Raw genomic sequence first — 19,201 nt, 5'->3', positions numbered from 1 at the left:
AGGTACATCCCTGTATAGAAAAATTTCATGACTTCATCTCTCCTGATGGCTGCATAATATTCCATTGTGTATATGTACCACAGTTACTTCAGCCATTCATCTTTTGAAGGGCATTTTGGTTGTTTCCAGAGTCTGGCAAATACAAATAGTGCTGCAATGAATATAGATGTGAGGAGGCATTTTTGTATTGTATTTTTGTATTCCTAGGGTATACCCCTAGGAGTGGTATAGGTGGATAATATGGGAGTTCAATTTCCAATGTTTTGAGGAATCTCCATACTGTTTTCCATAAAGGTTGGACTAGATGGCATACCCACCACAGTGAATGAGGTTTCCTTTCTTTCCACATCCCCGCTAGCACAGATTGTTCTTGTTCTTTGTGATGTGTGCCAGTCTCTGTGGTATGAGATGATACCTCATTGTTGTTTTGATTAGCATCTCCTTGATGATTAGTGATGTGGAACATTTTTTCATGTGCCTTTTGACCATTTGTATTTCTTCTTTGAGAAATTGTCTGTTCATTTTTTGATGGGATTGGATGTTTTATTCTTGTTAAGTTTTGTCAGTATCTTGTATATCTTCGATACTAGCCTCTTATCTGATGGGTTTTGGGTGAATAGTTTCTCCCATTATGTGGGTGGCTTTTGTAGCCTAGGTACTGTTTCCTTTGAGGTGCAGAAGCTTAATATATTCCCATTTGTTTATCTTTGCTTCCACTTATTTGGAGAGTGCTGTTTCCTCCTTGAAGATGCATTTAGTCTCAATGTCATGGAGTGATATACCTATGTGTTGTTCTATATACTTATAGTTTCAGATCTGATATCAAGGTTTTTAATCCACTTGGATTTGACCTTTGTGTATGGTATTAGATGGAGGTCTGAATTCTCTTTTTTGCAAGTGGCTGGCCAGTTGTCTTAACACCACTTGTTGAAGAGGCTTCCCTTGCTCCATTTTGCATTTCTTGCCTCTTTATCAAAAATCAATTGATTGTATGTCTGGGGACATTCTCTGAATACTCAAGTCTATTCCACTTATCTGAGGGTCTGTCTTTATTTCAATACCATGCTGTTTTGATGACTATAGCTCTATAATACAATTTAAAGTTGGGAAAAGTAATGACCCCCATACTCCTTTTCCCATGCGTTTCTCTAGCTATTCATGGGTGTTTAGTGTTCCAAATGAATTTTAAGAGTATTTGATCCTCTTATTTGAAGAATGCTGTGGGTATCCTGAGAGGGATTGCATTAAATCTGAACAATGCTTTGGAGTGTATTGTCATTTTAATAATGTTAATCATCTCAGTCCATGAGCAGGGTATGTGTCTCCATTTTCTTGTGTCCTCTTTTATTTTTTAAAGCAGAGTTTTGTAGTTTTCTTTGTATAGATCCTTCAACTCTTTGGTTAAGTTGACTCCAAGTAGACCGAAGTTTTGATTGTCTAATTTATGTTGGTAAGAGATTTCAGTGCACATGTTATGGAAAGATAGCAGATTCTGGATGGAGTGAGGGAATGAATGAGTGAACATTTCTGAAGTTCCTTCTTTTTGCTCAGGAACATGCTTTCTGTCAATTTTATTCAGTAATGATGAAGGCACTTTACCAAGAACAAACGTAGCTTTGGGCATTGAACTTGACAGGTTATATGGATGTATTTTCCAATCCTCACAGCAGCCATGCAAGTTGGGGCTAATAACTTAATACTCACAATTTAAGATGTAGCAACATTGAAAACCTTCCTGTGTAAATGGAGAAACTAAGTCTGAGAAAGAGGGCTGGGTTTTGAGCCCAATCTCTTTCTCAACTCAGGTATTTCCTCTTTCTCCTGGATACTTTCTCCTGGCCTTTGCAGGCTGCAAAGACAGGAACCAAGATAAAAGAGTTTCAACTCGTGCATAACACATGTGTCCATTGACAAAAGTGAAACACCATCTAATGCCAGATTAAAAAAAAAAAGGCAAACAAAACAAAAATACCTTCCAGTAACAGAGTTGATTTTGACACCTTAATGGCAAGTTGGAGCTAGTTTGTCACGAAAACTTTGTTCTGCAGTGGGTGGTTGCTTAATCAGAGAGATTTCGGAGGAGTCTTGCCCTCAGATGATTATTTTTAAAACATGCTATTGTTTAGCCCATGGCAACTGCTTCCTTTGTAATGTTTTTATAAAAAGTTCTGATAGATTATTATTGCTTTGACCAGAAACCAGCACCCTGGCATCCAAGCCTCATTTTGAGGTGAAAATGTATGCATTTAAATTTCTTTTCGATTTCTCTTCTTCTTTCTTTCTTTCTTTTCTTTTCTTCTTTCTTTCTTTCTTTCTTTCTTTCTTTCTTTCTTTCTCTTTTTCTTTCTTTCTTTTCTTTTTCTCTTCTTCTTCTTTCTTTCTTTCTTTCTTTCTTTTTTCTTTCTTTCTTTCTTTCTTCTTTCTTTCTTTTTTCTTCTTCTTCTTTCTTCCTTCCTTCCTTCCTTCCTTCCTTCCTTTTTTCTTTTCTTTCTTTCTCTCTCTCTCTTTCTTTCTTTCTTTCCTTCCTTCCTTCCTTCCTTCCTTCCTTCCTTCCTTCCTTCCTTCCTTCCTTCCTTCCTTCCTTTTCTTCCTTCCTTTCTTCCTTCCTCCTTCCTTCCTTCCTTCCTTCCTTCCTTCCTTCCTTCCTTCCTTCCTTCCTTTTTTTCTTTTTTTTGCAAGGCAAAAGCCCTATGCCCTGTGCTATCATTTTTGCCTTTAAAGGTAATTTTAGTACATTTTTAGCTAACAGTTTTCCTAGGAAATGATAACCAGAAGTTGAAGGGGAACTTGTGCTTTAAAATGTTTGGCATTTTTATTTATTTATTTATTTATTTATTTATTTATTTATTTTTGGTTTTGGGTCACACCCAGCAGCGCTCAGGGGTTACTCCTGGCTCCATGCTCAGAAATCGCTCCTGGCAGGCTCGGGGGACCATATAGGAGGCTGGGATTCGAACGAATGACCTTCTGCATGAAAGGCAAACGCCTTACCTCCATGCTATCCCTCCGGCTCTCTGGCATTTTTTTTTAACAAATGACTTCCCACTGTATTCATTCAAAGCTAATCTAAATTTCATAGCCTTTACAGGAAAGGGAGAAGTAATCTGTTGAAGTCTTTGAGAATATGCTGAACATCAGGGTAATGTCAAATAAATGGCTGAGCAATGAGTTTAGAATTATTTCCCCAATCTCTTTGGTCCATACAAATACAATCCCAAATTCAATATAAATTTCTATGAGGAAGCAAGAGAAGCAACCTCCTCTAGCTGCACATTTTGTGTTTTTCTTTGTATTTGGGCAACATCCAACAGTGTTCAGGTCTAAGACTGAACTTTTGCCTCTTTACTAAGAAATCATACCTGGTGGTGCTCAGGAGACATATGATATACCAGGGTTCGAACCTAGGTCTACTATATGCAAGGCAAGCACCCTAACTGCTGTACTATCACTCTGGCACCACATTTTTTTTAAGTCTCAAAGTGTTTATAAAATGCTTTATGATGGGGCTGGAGCAATAGTACAATGTTTGGTGTTTTGCCTGACAAACAGCTGTCTCAGGTTTGATCACCAGCATCCCATGGGTATCCCTAGTATTGCTAGGAGTGTATTCAGAGCCATGAGTAAGCCTGCCAATCTGCTGGGTGTGACCAAAAAAAAAAACACAAACAATTCTTTGAGTATAAAGAGATTTATTTATACTTGCAATGTATATGGAGAGCCAAAATGGAACCAGACCAGCAAAAAGAAGAAATTTTGGTGTGGCCTGAATTATCTCTCCTACTAGGTTCTACATCCAGAAAAGTCAGCATTGTAAGTTCTGATTTCTCTCGCCTGTTCTAGGAATATTTACTTAGATAATTTCCAACTTTAAGAAGTTTCTATGAACCTACTCTTCCAAATGAAGTGTGTTCATAGTTCTATTTCTGGTGTCTCTTAAAATGCCGAACAATGCTTTTAATGTTATTTTAATTCCAACCTTGGAAAATATTGTTGATAGCTTGTATTGACTGTGGTCAAATAAAATGCAAACCTAAATGCGGGGTTCTGAAGCCCCCCAGGGGGGCCCGGCCAGCAGGAATTAGCTGGGAAGACTTCTCAGACAACCGCACTCCTATTTTGCTGGGTAGAAGCACAACCACACTGTAAAAAATCTGAGAGAGGTTAATAATAAAGACTCAAGGCAATGTCTCACTGCTCAAGGGCAACTTTATTTGGCTACAGCTCCTTCTTATATAGAGAAGGAGAAGGGGGCAGTACAAGGGTGATGTCAATCACACTTTTGGCATGAAAATTACTTCATTATTCCAAATAAGGCAAGTGGGCAATACTTCTTGCAGTATCCATGGAAACATCTTGTGACCTTCTAGCTGCATTCCTAATTGCTTGACTATCAGGAGGTGGTGCAAGATGTGCTTGCCTCAGTGATCTTGAACAGACAATGTAGCATATACACAATAATGAATGTCTTGTAAACTCAGGGATATGGTTAAGGGAGTAAGGCCTCTTTTCTGGGAATGGTACTGGGCTGTGTTGCTCTCCTCCGGGCTAAAAGATTAATTATACTTTGCAGCTGCATTTTCCTTTCTCTTTGGCCCAAGAACTTACAGCAAGACTGCATGTAGCCTTTAGGTGAAAGGCTGGATTATGGCAGAAAGAATAGCAAAATGGCCTCAAACAAGTCAGTCCCCAACATCTCCCCCTTTCTCTTCTAATAAAAGAAGGAAAGTCGTGAGCGGGTGGAAGAACTGTGTCTTAGGCTACAAGGTTTGACTAGGTCGGACACGGCCAAAGCCGCATTTAAAAGGTGGCTACAAGCGCCGTGGGTGTGCACAGAGATCCGAATTATGTGTTGTAGCCTTTTAGGGCCGTGTCCTAACTGGGACCTTGCTAATCCTGTCGTAGGTATCTTCACAGCCGAGAGCACAAGTACCGGAGCGAGCTCCGTTTGTTAGCTATGCGCTCTATCTCCTGGAAACTTAGTGGCTGGAAAGGCGGCTTGGTGACTAAAGCTAAGTTTTCACAGGAGTCACGCGGGGTTAGACGCTGGTAGTTAACCTGAATAGAGGTTTTTGCTTTTTCATTTACCTGGTTTTTAATAAAGGCAGTAATTTTGCGGAAAATCCATGGGCCAAGAGAAAAGAGCAGCATGAGGCTAATAAGAGGGCCCAAAATAGTGGACAGTAATGTATGTATCTAAGGAGAAGAGAAAAACTAACCCTGTTACCAACTTTGTTTTTGGTCAAAACGTTTCTGGAACTCTTTTATACCATTACTAATACGTAGAACACTATCCCTAACTAATCTAGATTTGTCTTTAAATACACAGCATAGTTCTTTAAGGGCCACACAGACTCCCCCTTCCTATATAAGGGCAAAATATAAAGTACGACGATTTTGAAGAACTATATCAGCAAGGGAACTAACAGTATCGTAGGGGTTGAGGAGAGAAGCTAAGCTAACAGCGTTTATAATATGGTTTTGTGAGGGCTAGAGTAGAGGCATTTATAATATTTAAAATAACTTGAGAGGAGAAGGATGGGCTAGAAGGCAGAGTTTGTAGCTTACAACTTGCTTAATAGTGAGTTGATGACGCTGAGGCTGAACTTTCCAGAGAAGAAGTTTAGAGTTATTGGTGTAGATAGGAGATTTAAACGTTGTGATGCTTTCATAAAACGGCGAAACTGGTGAATTGCAGATTGAACAGTGTTTATAGCTGGTGTTGGAGAGCGCTTGGGCAGAGGCATTGACCATTTGCAGGATGAGGTTCAAGGTGGAAACCGGACTAACAGGTTTGATGGTTAATGTAGGCTTTAACAAAGCTAAAACATAATAATTATGATAAGCAAGAAACATTTTAGTAACAATATGGGGAGAAAATGCAGTGGAGTAAACAAAATAAGTGGAGTTGGGGGCTTCAATGAAGATGGAAGAGTTGTTAATAATAATGGTTTGATTGCAAAGGTTTGATTGTTGAACAGGCGGGCACATACATGGTTTGAGTAAGCAAAGTTTTACGACTGTGACTTGTTTGCAATGGAGGTTGTTGGTTGCAATGGTGGGCATTTAAGGCAGCTAGGCAGAGTGCTTAATTCAGCATTGTCAAAGGTGGAGTCCGTCAGAAACAGGTTTGCAGGAAAGGCGGCTGGCAGGAGGGGTGACAGGCTTTTTTGAAGTGGATGAAGACAGGACTGTGGAAGGCTGCGGAAATTTTTTGTTAGACTTCAGCATTTAAAAAATTTTTATAATTAACAATTGCTAATTTTTTTAAAAACTTTTAAACTGAACCTAAATGATTTTTTTTAAACTTTTTAGTTATTATTTTAAAGCTAGATGCTATTTTTTAGCTATAAATACATATTATATAGGCTTGAATTTACACATAACAGGAAAGCCGGGTGACGGCAAAGTCCAGAAATTCTCCAGGGAAAAGTTATCCCCGATGGCCATTGAGAAATTTGGGGTTTGCCATTTTTCACACTTTCCGCTATGTTTTTAGAAGGACAAAGCTAGCTTAATACATAATTTTTAACACATGATTTTTAGTTTCAAGATGCCAGTTTGTGAACTGACCAGACTGAACTAGGTTGAAAAAATTAATTGAAATTTGAAAAATGGATAAGGCTTTAAAAATTGTATTATTATAAAATGTAGAGATAACAAATAAACAGACAAAACAAAACAACACTAAACACAACATTTTACACTTGTGGCTACTTTCATTCATTACAACAGACACATAAACAGACAAAAGGATTGATTTAAGACTTATTTATAAAAAAATTGACAAGCGCTTTTAAATATTTAGCTAGCATGTTTGTGAGAAGAAAAAAAATTTTTGTAGAAAAACTTTTTTAGTTTTGAGAAGTACTTAATGTAGATGGAGTGGAACTTTGCTGAAAATAAATTTTAAGGTTTAGATTTAACACAAAACATTTTTAAAACAATTTTAATTTGAAGTTTAAAACATTAAGTAAAATGGTTAATGAGCACTGTAGAAGGAGTCTTCACTCTGAAGTATGAAATCATTTGCTGTAAATGAATAGGTTTTTTTTAAATTGGTTTTGCAGTAGAACAGTAAGACAGCTGCAATAAAGTGTTAAAATTTTTATGATTAAACACAATAGCATGAACTATGATTATTAAAGGTATAAAAACTGATTTTAAAAAACAAACAACTGTTTTTACTATGAAGACTTTATGTGAATAATTTGTAAAAAATATTATATACTAAATTAACTAAATGCGTAGATTATTATAAAATATAGTTAAAGACATCTGATACATTTACACACTTAGAACTTAAGACTAAAATTATATTTAATACTAGTTAATTTGCTTATAAAGTTTAGTTATTTTTATATATTCTTATAAAATTATATATAATATATTTTTCATTTATATTATTTTTTTACTGCGACACAAATATACAGATTTGTATAATGTGCTGATATTTTGAATGCACTTAAAATAATAGTTCTTTCAATGCAGAAATAAAGAACAACCATTGCTGTAGCACAAAGTTAAAACTAAGGGTACTATAAAGCACACCTAGGTGTTCACTGTGCATTAAATTAACTATATTGTTTAAAAAGGCTAACTACATTATTTTTCACATAATTTTGTAAATACTTTAAAAATTAAAATAAAACTTTTAATAGAAATATAAGATTTAAATTTAACACTTTTGTGTTCGTTTGGATTTTAAAACACAAAGAAGTTTTTCTTTTACCAATATTTTGTTATCTGTAAAGTGACAGAATTATGACCTTGCTCTAAAATTTTCTGAGAGGCATGAAAAAAAAAAAAAGTTTATTGCCCTTATCTTTCTGTTGCTTTTTAATGTTTTAATAATTACTTTACACTACTTAATGCACTAAACCTAATAACACATATGTGACGAAGTGTAGGGCTGACAAGGTGAAGCAGAGTTTTTCACTGATAACTCGGTCGGGGAGGGGCCAGCACAGTTAACAGCAGGAAGGCTAGAGGCAAATTATTTACAGTCAGCAGGGTGTAATGATATAGAGAAAAAAAAAACAATCTTTTAAGATTAATTACTAATTTATTGGAATTAGAGGGAATGGCAACCGAAGAGGGGAATTTGGGTTGCAAAAGCACTATGGGGATCATGGTTTTATTAATTGATTTGAGAATATGCAAGAGATGCTACTTTTCAGATTTCTTTTGAATAACAAAGATTGGGTATTTCAAGGTGAATTGGAAGGCTTAAAGTGGGAGTGGCAGGGTTTGAGCTGGCTGTTTTCCAAGGCTGGCAGGAAAGAGGCTGAAGGAGGCTGAGGATTGGTTTGAGCAAAGTAAAGGGTACATTAGGCTCAGAAGTTTTAACAGCAAAGTGTAGATATCGCAAGGTTTTATGGCTTAGCAGATGATACTTTGTAATTATACTGGGGGAGCTGCTGGAATGCTGGCTTTGGGGAGCGACTTCCAGGCACAGAGGGCAGCAAGAGCCATGTTGGCAAGCTGGGACCTGGAAAGTGTGTGCTGTACCTTTAAGGTATGAAAAGAGGCGAGGCCAGCTATAAGAGCTTAGAGATTAGGATTCCTGCCTATTTGCAGGGGCTTTGCAGCGGAAAAAAAGTTAACTTCCCAAGAGACAAAGAGTTCAGCTTTTAGATTCTAAGCAGGAGAGCGTGTAAGGGGCTTGGGGGCCATAGGAGGTTACGGCTTGAAATGGCTCTTTGAGGCTTTTCCAATTAAAGGCTTTGTATTGTTGCAATTGCTGGCTAAGGAGGGGAGGGTGGTGAGGGGAGTAAAGGTTTTGGTGGAACAGGGACGGAGCTGAGGCTAGGGAAGTGAAGGGCTGTTTAGGATTTTGCACAGAGGGTGCAGCGGCCTCTTCTGTAGGGGTCTGGGTGCATAGAGCAGAAGCATGGACAGAAGTAAGGGAGGGATATAAATGAGAAGCATTAGAGAGATCTTTAAGAGCATTAGTTACTTTGGAGACAAAGGTAGAAGAATCAGTGGTGGAGGGAGGACAAGGGGAAGTATTCTTAGAGGGAGAAGGGAGATGAGAGACAGAATTAGAACGAGAGGGAGTCCTGGAACACTCACGGGAGACTTGTTGTACATGAGATTCAACGGCATGGATGATGTCTTTGGCGGTTCCGGCATTTTTAGTTACAATGATATCTCTTAACAGGCTCCAATATTGGAACATAATTTTTTCCTTCTGTGAATCATTATTATTTACAAAATAATCACTCATTTCATGTCCTACTTTGTCCCAAGTGGACGCAACAATTTCTGGACAGGTAATAATAAACCAATGACATACATTATGAATAAACATAAGAAAATTACAAATATTCTTTTTGGTAACCTCTACATGTCTGGCTTTCAACTCAGACTGAATATCAATAATGAATTTAAGTTCAGTACTCAATGAAACACCCATGGTAGCGTATCCTATGGGTGAAGCCCCAAAAGCCAATCAGGGGCGGTGATCGGAACGACTGAAAAAACTGCAGTTTAAATATTTGATTAAGGCTAACTCGTTTCAACGCCTACCCTGATGAGGTATATCCTGCGATTTACGAAACAGCTCCGGACTCGCCGACCCGTAGTCGTTCGGAGTGTGGCGGTGGTCTTCGAGCCCCACGTTGGGCGCCAAAATGCGGGGTCCTGAAGCCCCCCAGGGGGGCCCGGCCAGCAGGAATTAGCTGGGAAGACTTCTCAGACAACCGCACTCCTATTTTGCTGGGTAGAAGCACAACCACACTGTAAAAAATCTGAGAGAGGTTAATAATAAAGACCCAAGGCAATGTCTCACTGCTCAAGGGCAACTTTATTTGGCTACAGCTCCTTCTTATATAGAGAAGGAGAAGGGGGCAGTACAAGGGTGATGTCAATCACACTTTTGGCATGAAAATTACTTCATTATTCCAAATAAGGCAAGTGGGCAATACTTCTTGCAGTATCCATGGAAACATCTTGTGACCTTCTAGCTGCATTCCTAATTGCTTGACTATCAGGAGGTGGTGCAAGATGTGCTTGCCTCAGTGATCTTGAACAGACAATGTAGCATATACACAATAATGAATGTCTTGTAAACTCAGGGATATGGTTAAGGGAGTAAGGCCTCTTTTCTGGGAATGGTACTGGGCTGTGTTGCTCTCCTCCGGGCTAAAAGATTAATTATACTTTGCAGCTGCATTTTCCTTTCTCTTTGGCCCAAGAACTTACAGCAAGACTGCATGTAGCCTTTAGGTGAAAGGCTGGATTATGGCAGAAAGAATAGCAAAATGGCCTCAAACAAGTCAGTCCCCAACACCTAAAGAAATATACGAAGAAAAATACTTATCCCTTTTAGTCTTTTGAAATAGTATATTTCCTTCACATATTTCTTCAGATACATTTCCTTAATAGGTACAATTATTATTGTGTATTTCCTTATGTAGAGGTAGTTTTCCCCATCCCTTTTCAGGATCTGTTTAGTAGGAAATTCTAGTAGATAAGTTTCTCTTGGGTTTTCTTGGGTGTTAGAACCAGGTTATAGGATTGTTTGTCTTGTTATTTTTACCCCCATATGCACCAGTAGTATCATTGTGACATTGTTCCTTTTTGCATAGACACATTAAAATGGGGAAATATTACATATAGAAAGTTCTTATCTAATACAGATAAGAATTCATCAATTTTATATTGCAGTGGGTCCTTTCACCATGAACATTTGTCATAGAGACTTGATTTAGGCTTCAGTCAATCAGACATCAACCATTCACCCCTGTACCTTGGATCCCATCTATGAAAACAGCTTTTTGCACCAGCACCAGGAATTGAACTTCTACCATGGAAGAACTTAATGCTGCCCTGGCACTGACTTGCTCCAGACTGGGTTCATATGATACCCTGGTGACTTGAAAACAGCAACAACTTGCTTTTAGGACAGGGTTCCCTGCATTGCCACCCTACAATAAGATGAAACCAGAAGATGTTCTGTGACATCCTGACTTTGTCATAGGATCTGTGCAGAAAACCCAGTCTCTAATTACAGAAACCTGACTGCGACAACTGTGAATGAGAAGAACTTTTCCTCAGACTATGAAGAAAGACATTATGGTTAGACAACTTAGTATGCCTGGATCCTATAGTTGATCTTATGGCAGAATGCTTCATGGGTAGGGTCTCCCTGTTTTTAGGCCAAATGATTTTCCTTTCTATTTTTCCTAACTTTTGCTGCACCTATGCAAACAAAAATGAAAACAAAAAACAAACCAAAAAACCCTGCCATACATACACATACCTTTTATTTTATTTTCTCTTCTCTTTTTCTTTTTTGCCACTTAATAGGGCTCCCACCTTTTTCATAGAACCTAGAATATGATTTACTTTGTTTATCTCATATTTTTGTATTTTTCTATAAAATTAAGAAGAAAGGCAAAAAGAAAGGATGGGGAGCAGGAGCCAAGTGATCTCAGTTTCATTGGTGGAGGAACAAAAGGACCAAACTAAATATCTAAGCTAAAGTCAACAACAATAGAATTAAGAGACCTAAACTTAAATGATCAAAATTTAAATGGGCCTGTTACACTGGCAGGCCAGGGGGCATAGTGTGGTGGTAGAAGATGCACTCTGGGGTCATTGATGGAGGGAGGTCAACACTGGTATGGGACTGGCCCTGATTCACTATTAATCTGAAATTCAACCATGAAGAACTTTGTATATCACAATGGTTGCAATTTTTTAAAATTTAAAAACAGAAACCTACAAACTATGAACAAGGGGAACATTGGAATAATGACCTAGGAGAATAATGTCTAAATACTAAGAGCAGGATGAAAACATGCAACATCTTGTTAAATGTAATATAATTAAATGGTGATATTTTTTCCTGTTACTTATTCTAAACAAGAACATCCAATAAGTTCTACACAGGATGAATATACTATAAAGCAATATTCTTCTCTGTGGTTAAAAAGATTGTCAAATGCAGAGGAGCTGGAACCAGATAAGTAAGGCATATTGGGAACATTTGGGGAGTAACCTTGGATAGAATTCTAGAATAGAGGTTGCGTCTGTGAGGTCTTTAGAGGTGGCACCAGGTGGGAGACCTCCCTTTGCCTTCGCCCCTCCCCCTGTTGTGTCTGTGAGGTCTTTAGAGGCGGCACCAGATGATATGTTGATATACATGGAAAACCCTAAAGAGTCCACAGTAAAACTCCTAGAAACAATTAACCATTACAGCAAAGTGGCTGGTTACAAAGTCAATACACAAAAGACAGTAGCATTTCTCTATACAAATAACGAAGCTGAGGAGACAGAGATTAAAAATACAATTCCATTTAAAATAGTTTCAAAAAATATCAAGTACCTAGGAATCAACCTTACAAGGGAAGTGAAGGATTTATACCAGGAAAATTTTAAAACACTTCAGAATGAAATTTAAGAGGATCTAAGGAAATGGGTATGCTCATGGTAGGTAGACTCAACATAATCAAAATGACGATCCTACCCAAACTTCTATGTAGAATTCTGGAATAGAAATCAGAAGGCCTGCATTATAGCCTTTTCTTCATGCCTAATTGAAGGATAAGCTTATTACTTATGTGGCATGCTGCTTCTGTAACATGGTGTTAATAACACCAGCTTTGAATGCTATTATAAAGACTATATAGTACTTCCTTAAATCAAATTAATTTATTTGACAAAAAAAGTTATCACATAGCAAGGGGTGGGGATTCTGGTTAAACTGACTTCTCTGGGTTCTTACTGAGTTTTGCAAATAAGTGCACAGATGGACCTAGAACAAGGCTCAAGTTCCTGACTAAAGTGTGGTCAAGCAGAAAATCTTTGTCAGAATCCTGCTCAGCTTCCTTGCCTAGTTCAGATAGTACCAGCTGTGAGTTACTGCAGGTCATGCATCCTGCTGTAGATTCCCTCTCTAGAAGCCTGTTGTACCTGCCTTCTGCTCCGGTGCTTTGTGAAGCATCCAATTTTGGATTGTTGGTATTTGGTGCCTCTCCAATGGCACTTAGGGACCTGGACCACTCCCAGAAACTAAGGCAAACAGGATCAGGCAGTGAATGGTAGGGCCAAAAGTTGAAGTGCATTATTTAGGCAGTGTGGTGCCGGTAGCCTCCAGGGCTACACCCCGCTATGCTCAGGGAAGCGTGAGGTTTGAGGATTGAAACTAAGTGAGTCAGATACTTGCAAGGCCTGTGCCTTCATTTTGTTGTTTCTGTTGTTGTTTAATTTAGTTTAGTTTGGGGGCCATATCCAGCAGTGATCAGAGCTTACTCTGGGTTTTGTGTTCAGAGATCACTCCTGCCATGCTAAAGGGACTGTATGTGATGCTGGGGATAAACCAGATTTGGCCACTTGCCTTGCATATGCTTTCATCCTTGTCCTAGCTCTCCAGCCTAGCTGCCAGCTTTTTAAGTGAATGGGAAAGGTCCACTTTTATATACTTTAAATCTGTCACAGATCAGTGTTCCTTGCTAACTAGTAAAAACTAAGTACTAGGCTAACCTAAAATAAAAACAAATTTCTAAACCTGTTATTATTACATTCAATAGACATAAAATATTTTCCAATTGCTATAAACATTTTTAATCTTTTATTTCTATGCAGACCCTGTCACAAATACTTTGTAACATATTAGCACACAGACTCGTCTCCTTTGTCAACTCCCAGAAGGCAGAGATAGGTGTCAGTTCTCAGAAAACCTGAGTCTGGGAGTCAAGCTGAAAGAGAGCCAGTCTTAGAAAAATCATCAGATATGTGGCAAGCCTATAAGCAGGGACTCTGGGCAGCTATGGCAGTGAGGCATAGAGCAATTTCATCTCTTTGAGGCTGAGATATGAGGACCTCCCTGAGTAAGTGATCGGATAAATGTTTGACCACAGTTTGGCACAGTTCCATGCATAGAGCAGGGCTATCTTCTAGTGATGTGTGAATGAGCTGTCATTTGTACATCAGCTAGTGGGATACACCACGCATTCTCAATATGCTGGTTTTGGAGGTGACTTCCCGAATAGTGTTCAAAAGTAGCTAGAAAACCTCTTGACCCAGAAATATTAAGCCTAGTGGGTAGGTACTTAGGCCTGATGGTGCTGGAAGCTATGAGGGCCACCTGGCAATGATCAAGAAACACCAAAACTTTGCACCATAGTACATGGGAGCCAGCTGGTGTCACAGACCAAACATGGGTCTTGCACTTACTAAGCAGGAACTCTAATCTTTTGAGTTCTCTAGCCAGCCTTGAAGTTTAATTCTTTTTTATGTAAAAAGCACACTTAGTATAATTGATTTACATTTTCCTAAGGCATTGAAATTTTATGGGAGTGGCCACAATGAAAAAATTGTTTAAAAGTATTAAGGAACAAGGGCAGTGAATACAATAGTGTGAAGGTTGGGAAACATGAAGATGTAAAATATGTTCACACAGAGATTTGTTTAAGTGTGAAAAGCATTTTGAGTTAGGAACATCTGTACTATTACATCTGTACTCGTTTTTTTTTAAATAGTTGAAAACTTTAAGTACTGTGGTTACAGAATTGTTCATGATTGAGTTTCTGTCATAAAATGTACATCACCCTGAGCACAAAGCCAGAAGTAAGCCCTGAGTACTCTTGAGTGTATCCCCTTCAGGCCCTCTCACAAAAGAGATTATGGATTTGGGATCAAACTTGCTTTTGGATCCCAACTCCACAGCTTTTTCCTCTGTAAAAAGGGAATAATGATGTTATAGTGAGAATTAAAGTAGTTGATGCATTTCACATGCAGTTTATTGCTTGTTGCACACTGTATCATAATTTTATGATGGTTGTCATTATTACTGGAAGGTGAACTGTTTTAGACCACTCATGTAGGTAGATTACATTCCTGTTCATTTATATCTAGTCATTTTCCTATTATTGATGTTTCCAAAGATTAGGCTTCTCCTGCATATTTTCTCTCTCTCTCTCTCTCTCTCTCTCTCTCTCTCTCTCTCTCTCTCTCTCTCTCTCTCTCTCTCTCTCTCTCTCTCTCCCCTTCCTTCCCTCTCTCCCCCTTCCCTCCCCCCTACTTATCAAAGTGTATTGACTTTGGTGCGATTTCAGCTCCCAATAAGAGCCGTGAAAAGGAGGAGAAACTGTAGTAATGATTTGTTGAACAGCATCAATTTCTAGTCTATTCAGAATCATAGAATTGAAGATGCTTTAAGAAATAGAAAACAAAATATGACTGCTTTAAGAATGTGTTTGAGGAAGATCTTTCCACCAAGAATATTATTACTAGGAAGCTTTTTATTGCCCACTGGGTACTGGAATAGAAGCAGAGGCACCCACCCATAACCAAATCATTAAGACAAATTAAGACATATTAGCATATGCTGTAAACAATTATCCAAATAGATTTAATTTGTTTCACTGCTGGAAAAATATCCTGAGAGGCCACAGAACAGATACACAAGAACTATACTGCAGCCTCTCTGTGAACCTGTCACTTGTTGGCCCCTAAAGACTGGGAGCAGTATAAATTGAACATCTTATGAAGAAACAATACATATCTGAAAATATATAATTGGTTATTAGGACCGGGTTACAGCTTCATCTACAAATCACATAGTGTTCTGATACATTGGAGATGTTGTTTATTTTTAACCCAACTTTATTCTTATAATGTTTAGCAGTAGTCTTTATAAAAATCAATATGCGGAGATCGAAACTGGAAAAAGAACATTTTAAAATTATCTGACAAACACATATTTCATTATTTGCTCTCTTTATTTTTTGAGACTTTTCTTTGGGTCCTATAGTATGAGATAATTCTTTTGAAATTTGTGGCCTTCAATGTCTGTTGGGTTCTTTGCTGTTGTTTCCTGCAAAATTGTTCTCACTGCTGGGGGATGGGGATAAAGTCAGAACACCAAACTGTACTTTTTCCCGAAGAAAAAGAATTGAATCTATCTTCAATTGAATCTATCTTCCCTAGCGTGTGATGTCTGCATTATGCCCACGATCTAATAATTAATTGCATGGTCTTATCCTGTAGATTGGTGGGTGAGGGGGGTTACTGCTAAAGATTTAGGCATAAACTCCATTTCTCAAAATATTAACTTTTACAGGAATTCATCATCAGCCAGTGGAATGATGTTTTAGAGTGAAAATGTCTTGTTCTATTGCCATCATTATGCTAGCTATCTTAGAGATTTTCCCTGTGCACAAAATATGTGCTACTATATGTGAGGAGCATAATTTACTGCTTTAAAAATGAATAGGGAGGCTGGAACGATAACACAGTGGTAGGGTGTTTGCCTTGCACACTGCTGACCTGGGACAGACATGAGTTTGATTCCTGGCATCCCCTATTGTCCCCTGAGCCTGCCAGGAGCAATTTCTGAGTGCAGAGCCAGGAGTAACTCCTGAGCACTGCCAGGTGTGCTCCCCAAAAACAAACAAACAAAAATGGATAAGGCTTTCAGACAGTGAGAAGAGAATGTGAAAAAAAAACTACTAGCACATGTTAATAACATATGTTTACAAACTTTTCTTTGGGGTTGTCTTATGACAATCTCTTCACCTTTCTTTATATTTCATCCTTCAAGTTTTATAGTTATCATGCATATAGCTCATGCATGCTGACATCAGGTCTTTTTTCCCTACAGTATACATTTGCTTCCAAAATGTGCTATCTGAAAACTCCAAATTGTAGTTTGCTGAAGGATGGTTTGGTTGCTTTTTAACTTGCTCTGTGTCTTCCATAGAAGTTAGAGAGCTGCATCTTTTAACTCCATTTATTTGAATAGCTATGGTGGAGGTGAATGATACCATGAAAGGAAAAATATGCCCTTTCCATCACTACAGTTATCCTTGGCATTCTGGTCAGCCTTTTCAATACCAGATAATATCTGTGCATTTTACTGGAAGAAAAGTTTATTTTAAATTAGGTGGAACAGTGTGGACATAAGTTTCTTGCATTACCTATGCCTCACAAACAGAATTCTACTCATGAAGGTTCTTAATGTAGAAGCAATTTGAAAATCATGAAAAAGAAGAAGGAAATACATTATTCAGAATGGATAATAAGATTATTGTGATTTATTACTGAATTTGGTCCCCAAGACTAAAGATATAGCAATAAGTGGATGGATGACTAAATTTGCTACGGCATAGTCACCTAACAGATTATGTGGCATTTTAAATTATCCTTAGTGTGAACCTGAAATAGTATTTTCAAAAATGTTTATAATATAAAATTAAAGATTAAATTCTATAAGTAATATCAACCATGCTTATAAAAAATCAAAGAAAATATGAGAGAAATTTTAGCAGGATATTAAATGTGGCTCATGAGACAGTGCTATTGCCATTATTTTCATATGTTTCTCTTATTAATATAATTTAAATGAACATTTTTACATTTATAACCACACTGAATGCTATCTTTGTAGTTGACTCTGAGCTTCCAGACAGAAAAGGCAGAAAGGGTGGCAATCAACAATAATAGTATTTTGATTACATTATGAAAGAAAAGTCTCAATCCTTCAAGATGAACTTCTCTTGGATAATGAATTACATATGAATAAGGCATTGAATGTTGAAGTCTTGATAAAATTCTCAGAGAAAACTGGAGAAAGGAGAGCTGTTGGTGATTTGACAGTCCTCAAGAAGTGCCTGCTACAGTTTGAGGTAGTGGGGATTCAGCCAGGAGAGAACTGATCTCCACTCGTCTTCCATCTCTCAAGTTGATATTTAGAATTTTGAAGTACTGCTTTTGTCTATTGCATCTTATTCAAACAAACTACCTGGTATCAGCTGAGTAGATACAAGGCATGCGCCTTTGTACTTGATCTCACACCTTACGTTGGCTGACTACCACTCCTAGGAATGGACCTTTTCTAATCTGATGTGATTTGACATCTTTCAGGTGTTTCTGCACTGGATTCCAATGTCTCTGGGAAAATTGGTCTACGTGCTGTCCTGTATTATTTCTGTACCACAATCATTGCTGTAATTCTAGGTAAGAATTATTCTTGATTCCTTCTTTACCTATTTAATGTGTCGTTTCCTTTAGAAATAGACTTTGTTACATACACAAAAGTTTTAATCAGATATCAGCACTGTCAAAATATCATGATATTTGTGATCCTGAAATGTACAATTAGTCTTTTTTGGAAATTTAATACTGAGTTTTAGTCTTGGTACAGCTTATTAATGTTCAAAGTCGAAGACAGAAAAAAGGTGACAGTTCTATGCCTTATAAGAATCATCAGGTAGAAGAAAATGAAGTCAACTTTTATATGATATTTAAAATAGATAACTAGGCTATTATAGTATAGTTATGATCATTATAAAATATTTCCAGAACAAAAGTATTTTTGTGCTCTTCACATTTCACATAGTAGTGAGAAATAACAGATACCAGACTCTTCTAACGAAATGTAAATTCCACTTAAAAGAGAGAGAAAATTCCAAATGGTGAATATAGCCCAAGAGTGGGAAGAACTAAAGAAATGAACTACAAGGGCTGGAGCAATAGCACAGTGGTAAGGCATTTGCCTTGCATATAGCCAACACAGGACAAACCCCAATTGGAGGGAGGGAGGGAGGGAGGGAGGGAGGGAGGGAGGGAGGGAGAGAGAGAGAGAGAGAGAGAGAGAGAGAGAGAGAGAGAGAGAGAAAGAGAGAAAGAAAGAAAGAAAGAAGAAAGAAAGAAGAAGAAAGAAAGAAGAAAGAAAGAAAGAGAGAAAGAAAGAAAGAAAGAAAGAAAGAGAAGAAAGAAAGAAAAGAAAAGAAAGAAAGAAAGAAGAGAAAGAAGAGGGAGGGAGGGAGGAAGGAAGAAAGAAAGGAAGAAAGGAAGGAAAAAAGAAAGAAGAAAGAAACTACAATGTTGCAGCAGATTAATCCAGATAATTCTCCTTTTAAATGAACTTTTAGGGGCTGGAGCAATAGTACAGTGAGTAGGGTGCTTGCCTTGCACACAGCCTGCCTGAGTTTGATCCCTAGCACCCCAAGTTCCCCACAAAACCCACTAAGAGAGCAGAGCCACAAGTAAATCTTGAGCACTATCCTGGTGTGGCCAAAATATAAAACCAAAAAAATAATAAATAAGTAGGGGAGATGCAGTAAGGTATTAGACCAGAGGATCTAGAAGAGCCTTGTCTTATGTCAAAGCTACAGCTAGTCATAAAGTTCCTGATGGAAGCAAATATGAAGTAAAAATAATAGAGAGAAAACTAAATATCCTGAGTTGGAAG

The 19,201-nt window shown here is 37.8% G+C and overlaps 1 protein-coding gene and 1 non-coding gene across 2 annotated transcripts in view; one reads left to right on the top strand and one right to left on the bottom strand.

The window, feature by feature from the left end:
- SLC1A1 (solute carrier family 1 member 1) overlaps window positions 1-19,201 on the top strand; it is an 86,101-nt gene that overhangs the window by 45,302 nt on the left and 21,598 nt on the right. The window contains exon 3 of the mRNA XM_049773427.1: window positions 17,872-17,964. Coding sequence (XP_049629384.1) covers window positions 17,872-17,964 — 93 coding nt within the window. The remainder of the gene's footprint in view (window positions 1-17,871; window positions 17,965-19,201) is intronic.
- On the bottom strand, window positions 7,438-7,567 carry LOC126030825 (small nucleolar RNA SNORA22). The gene has a single exon (XR_007503188.1). It is a non-coding gene; the product is annotated as a small nucleolar RNA SNORA22 (small nucleolar RNA).

Source organism: Suncus etruscus, chromosome 1, assembly GCF_024139225.1.
Source record: "Suncus etruscus isolate mSunEtr1 chromosome 1, mSunEtr1.pri.cur, whole genome shotgun sequence".
In the NCBI taxonomy this organism is placed as follows: Eukaryota; Metazoa; Chordata; class Mammalia; order Eulipotyphla; family Soricidae; genus Suncus; species Suncus etruscus.
The sequence above is the reverse complement of the archived record's forward strand: the minus strand, read 5'-3'. Positions and strand labels throughout refer to the sequence as shown.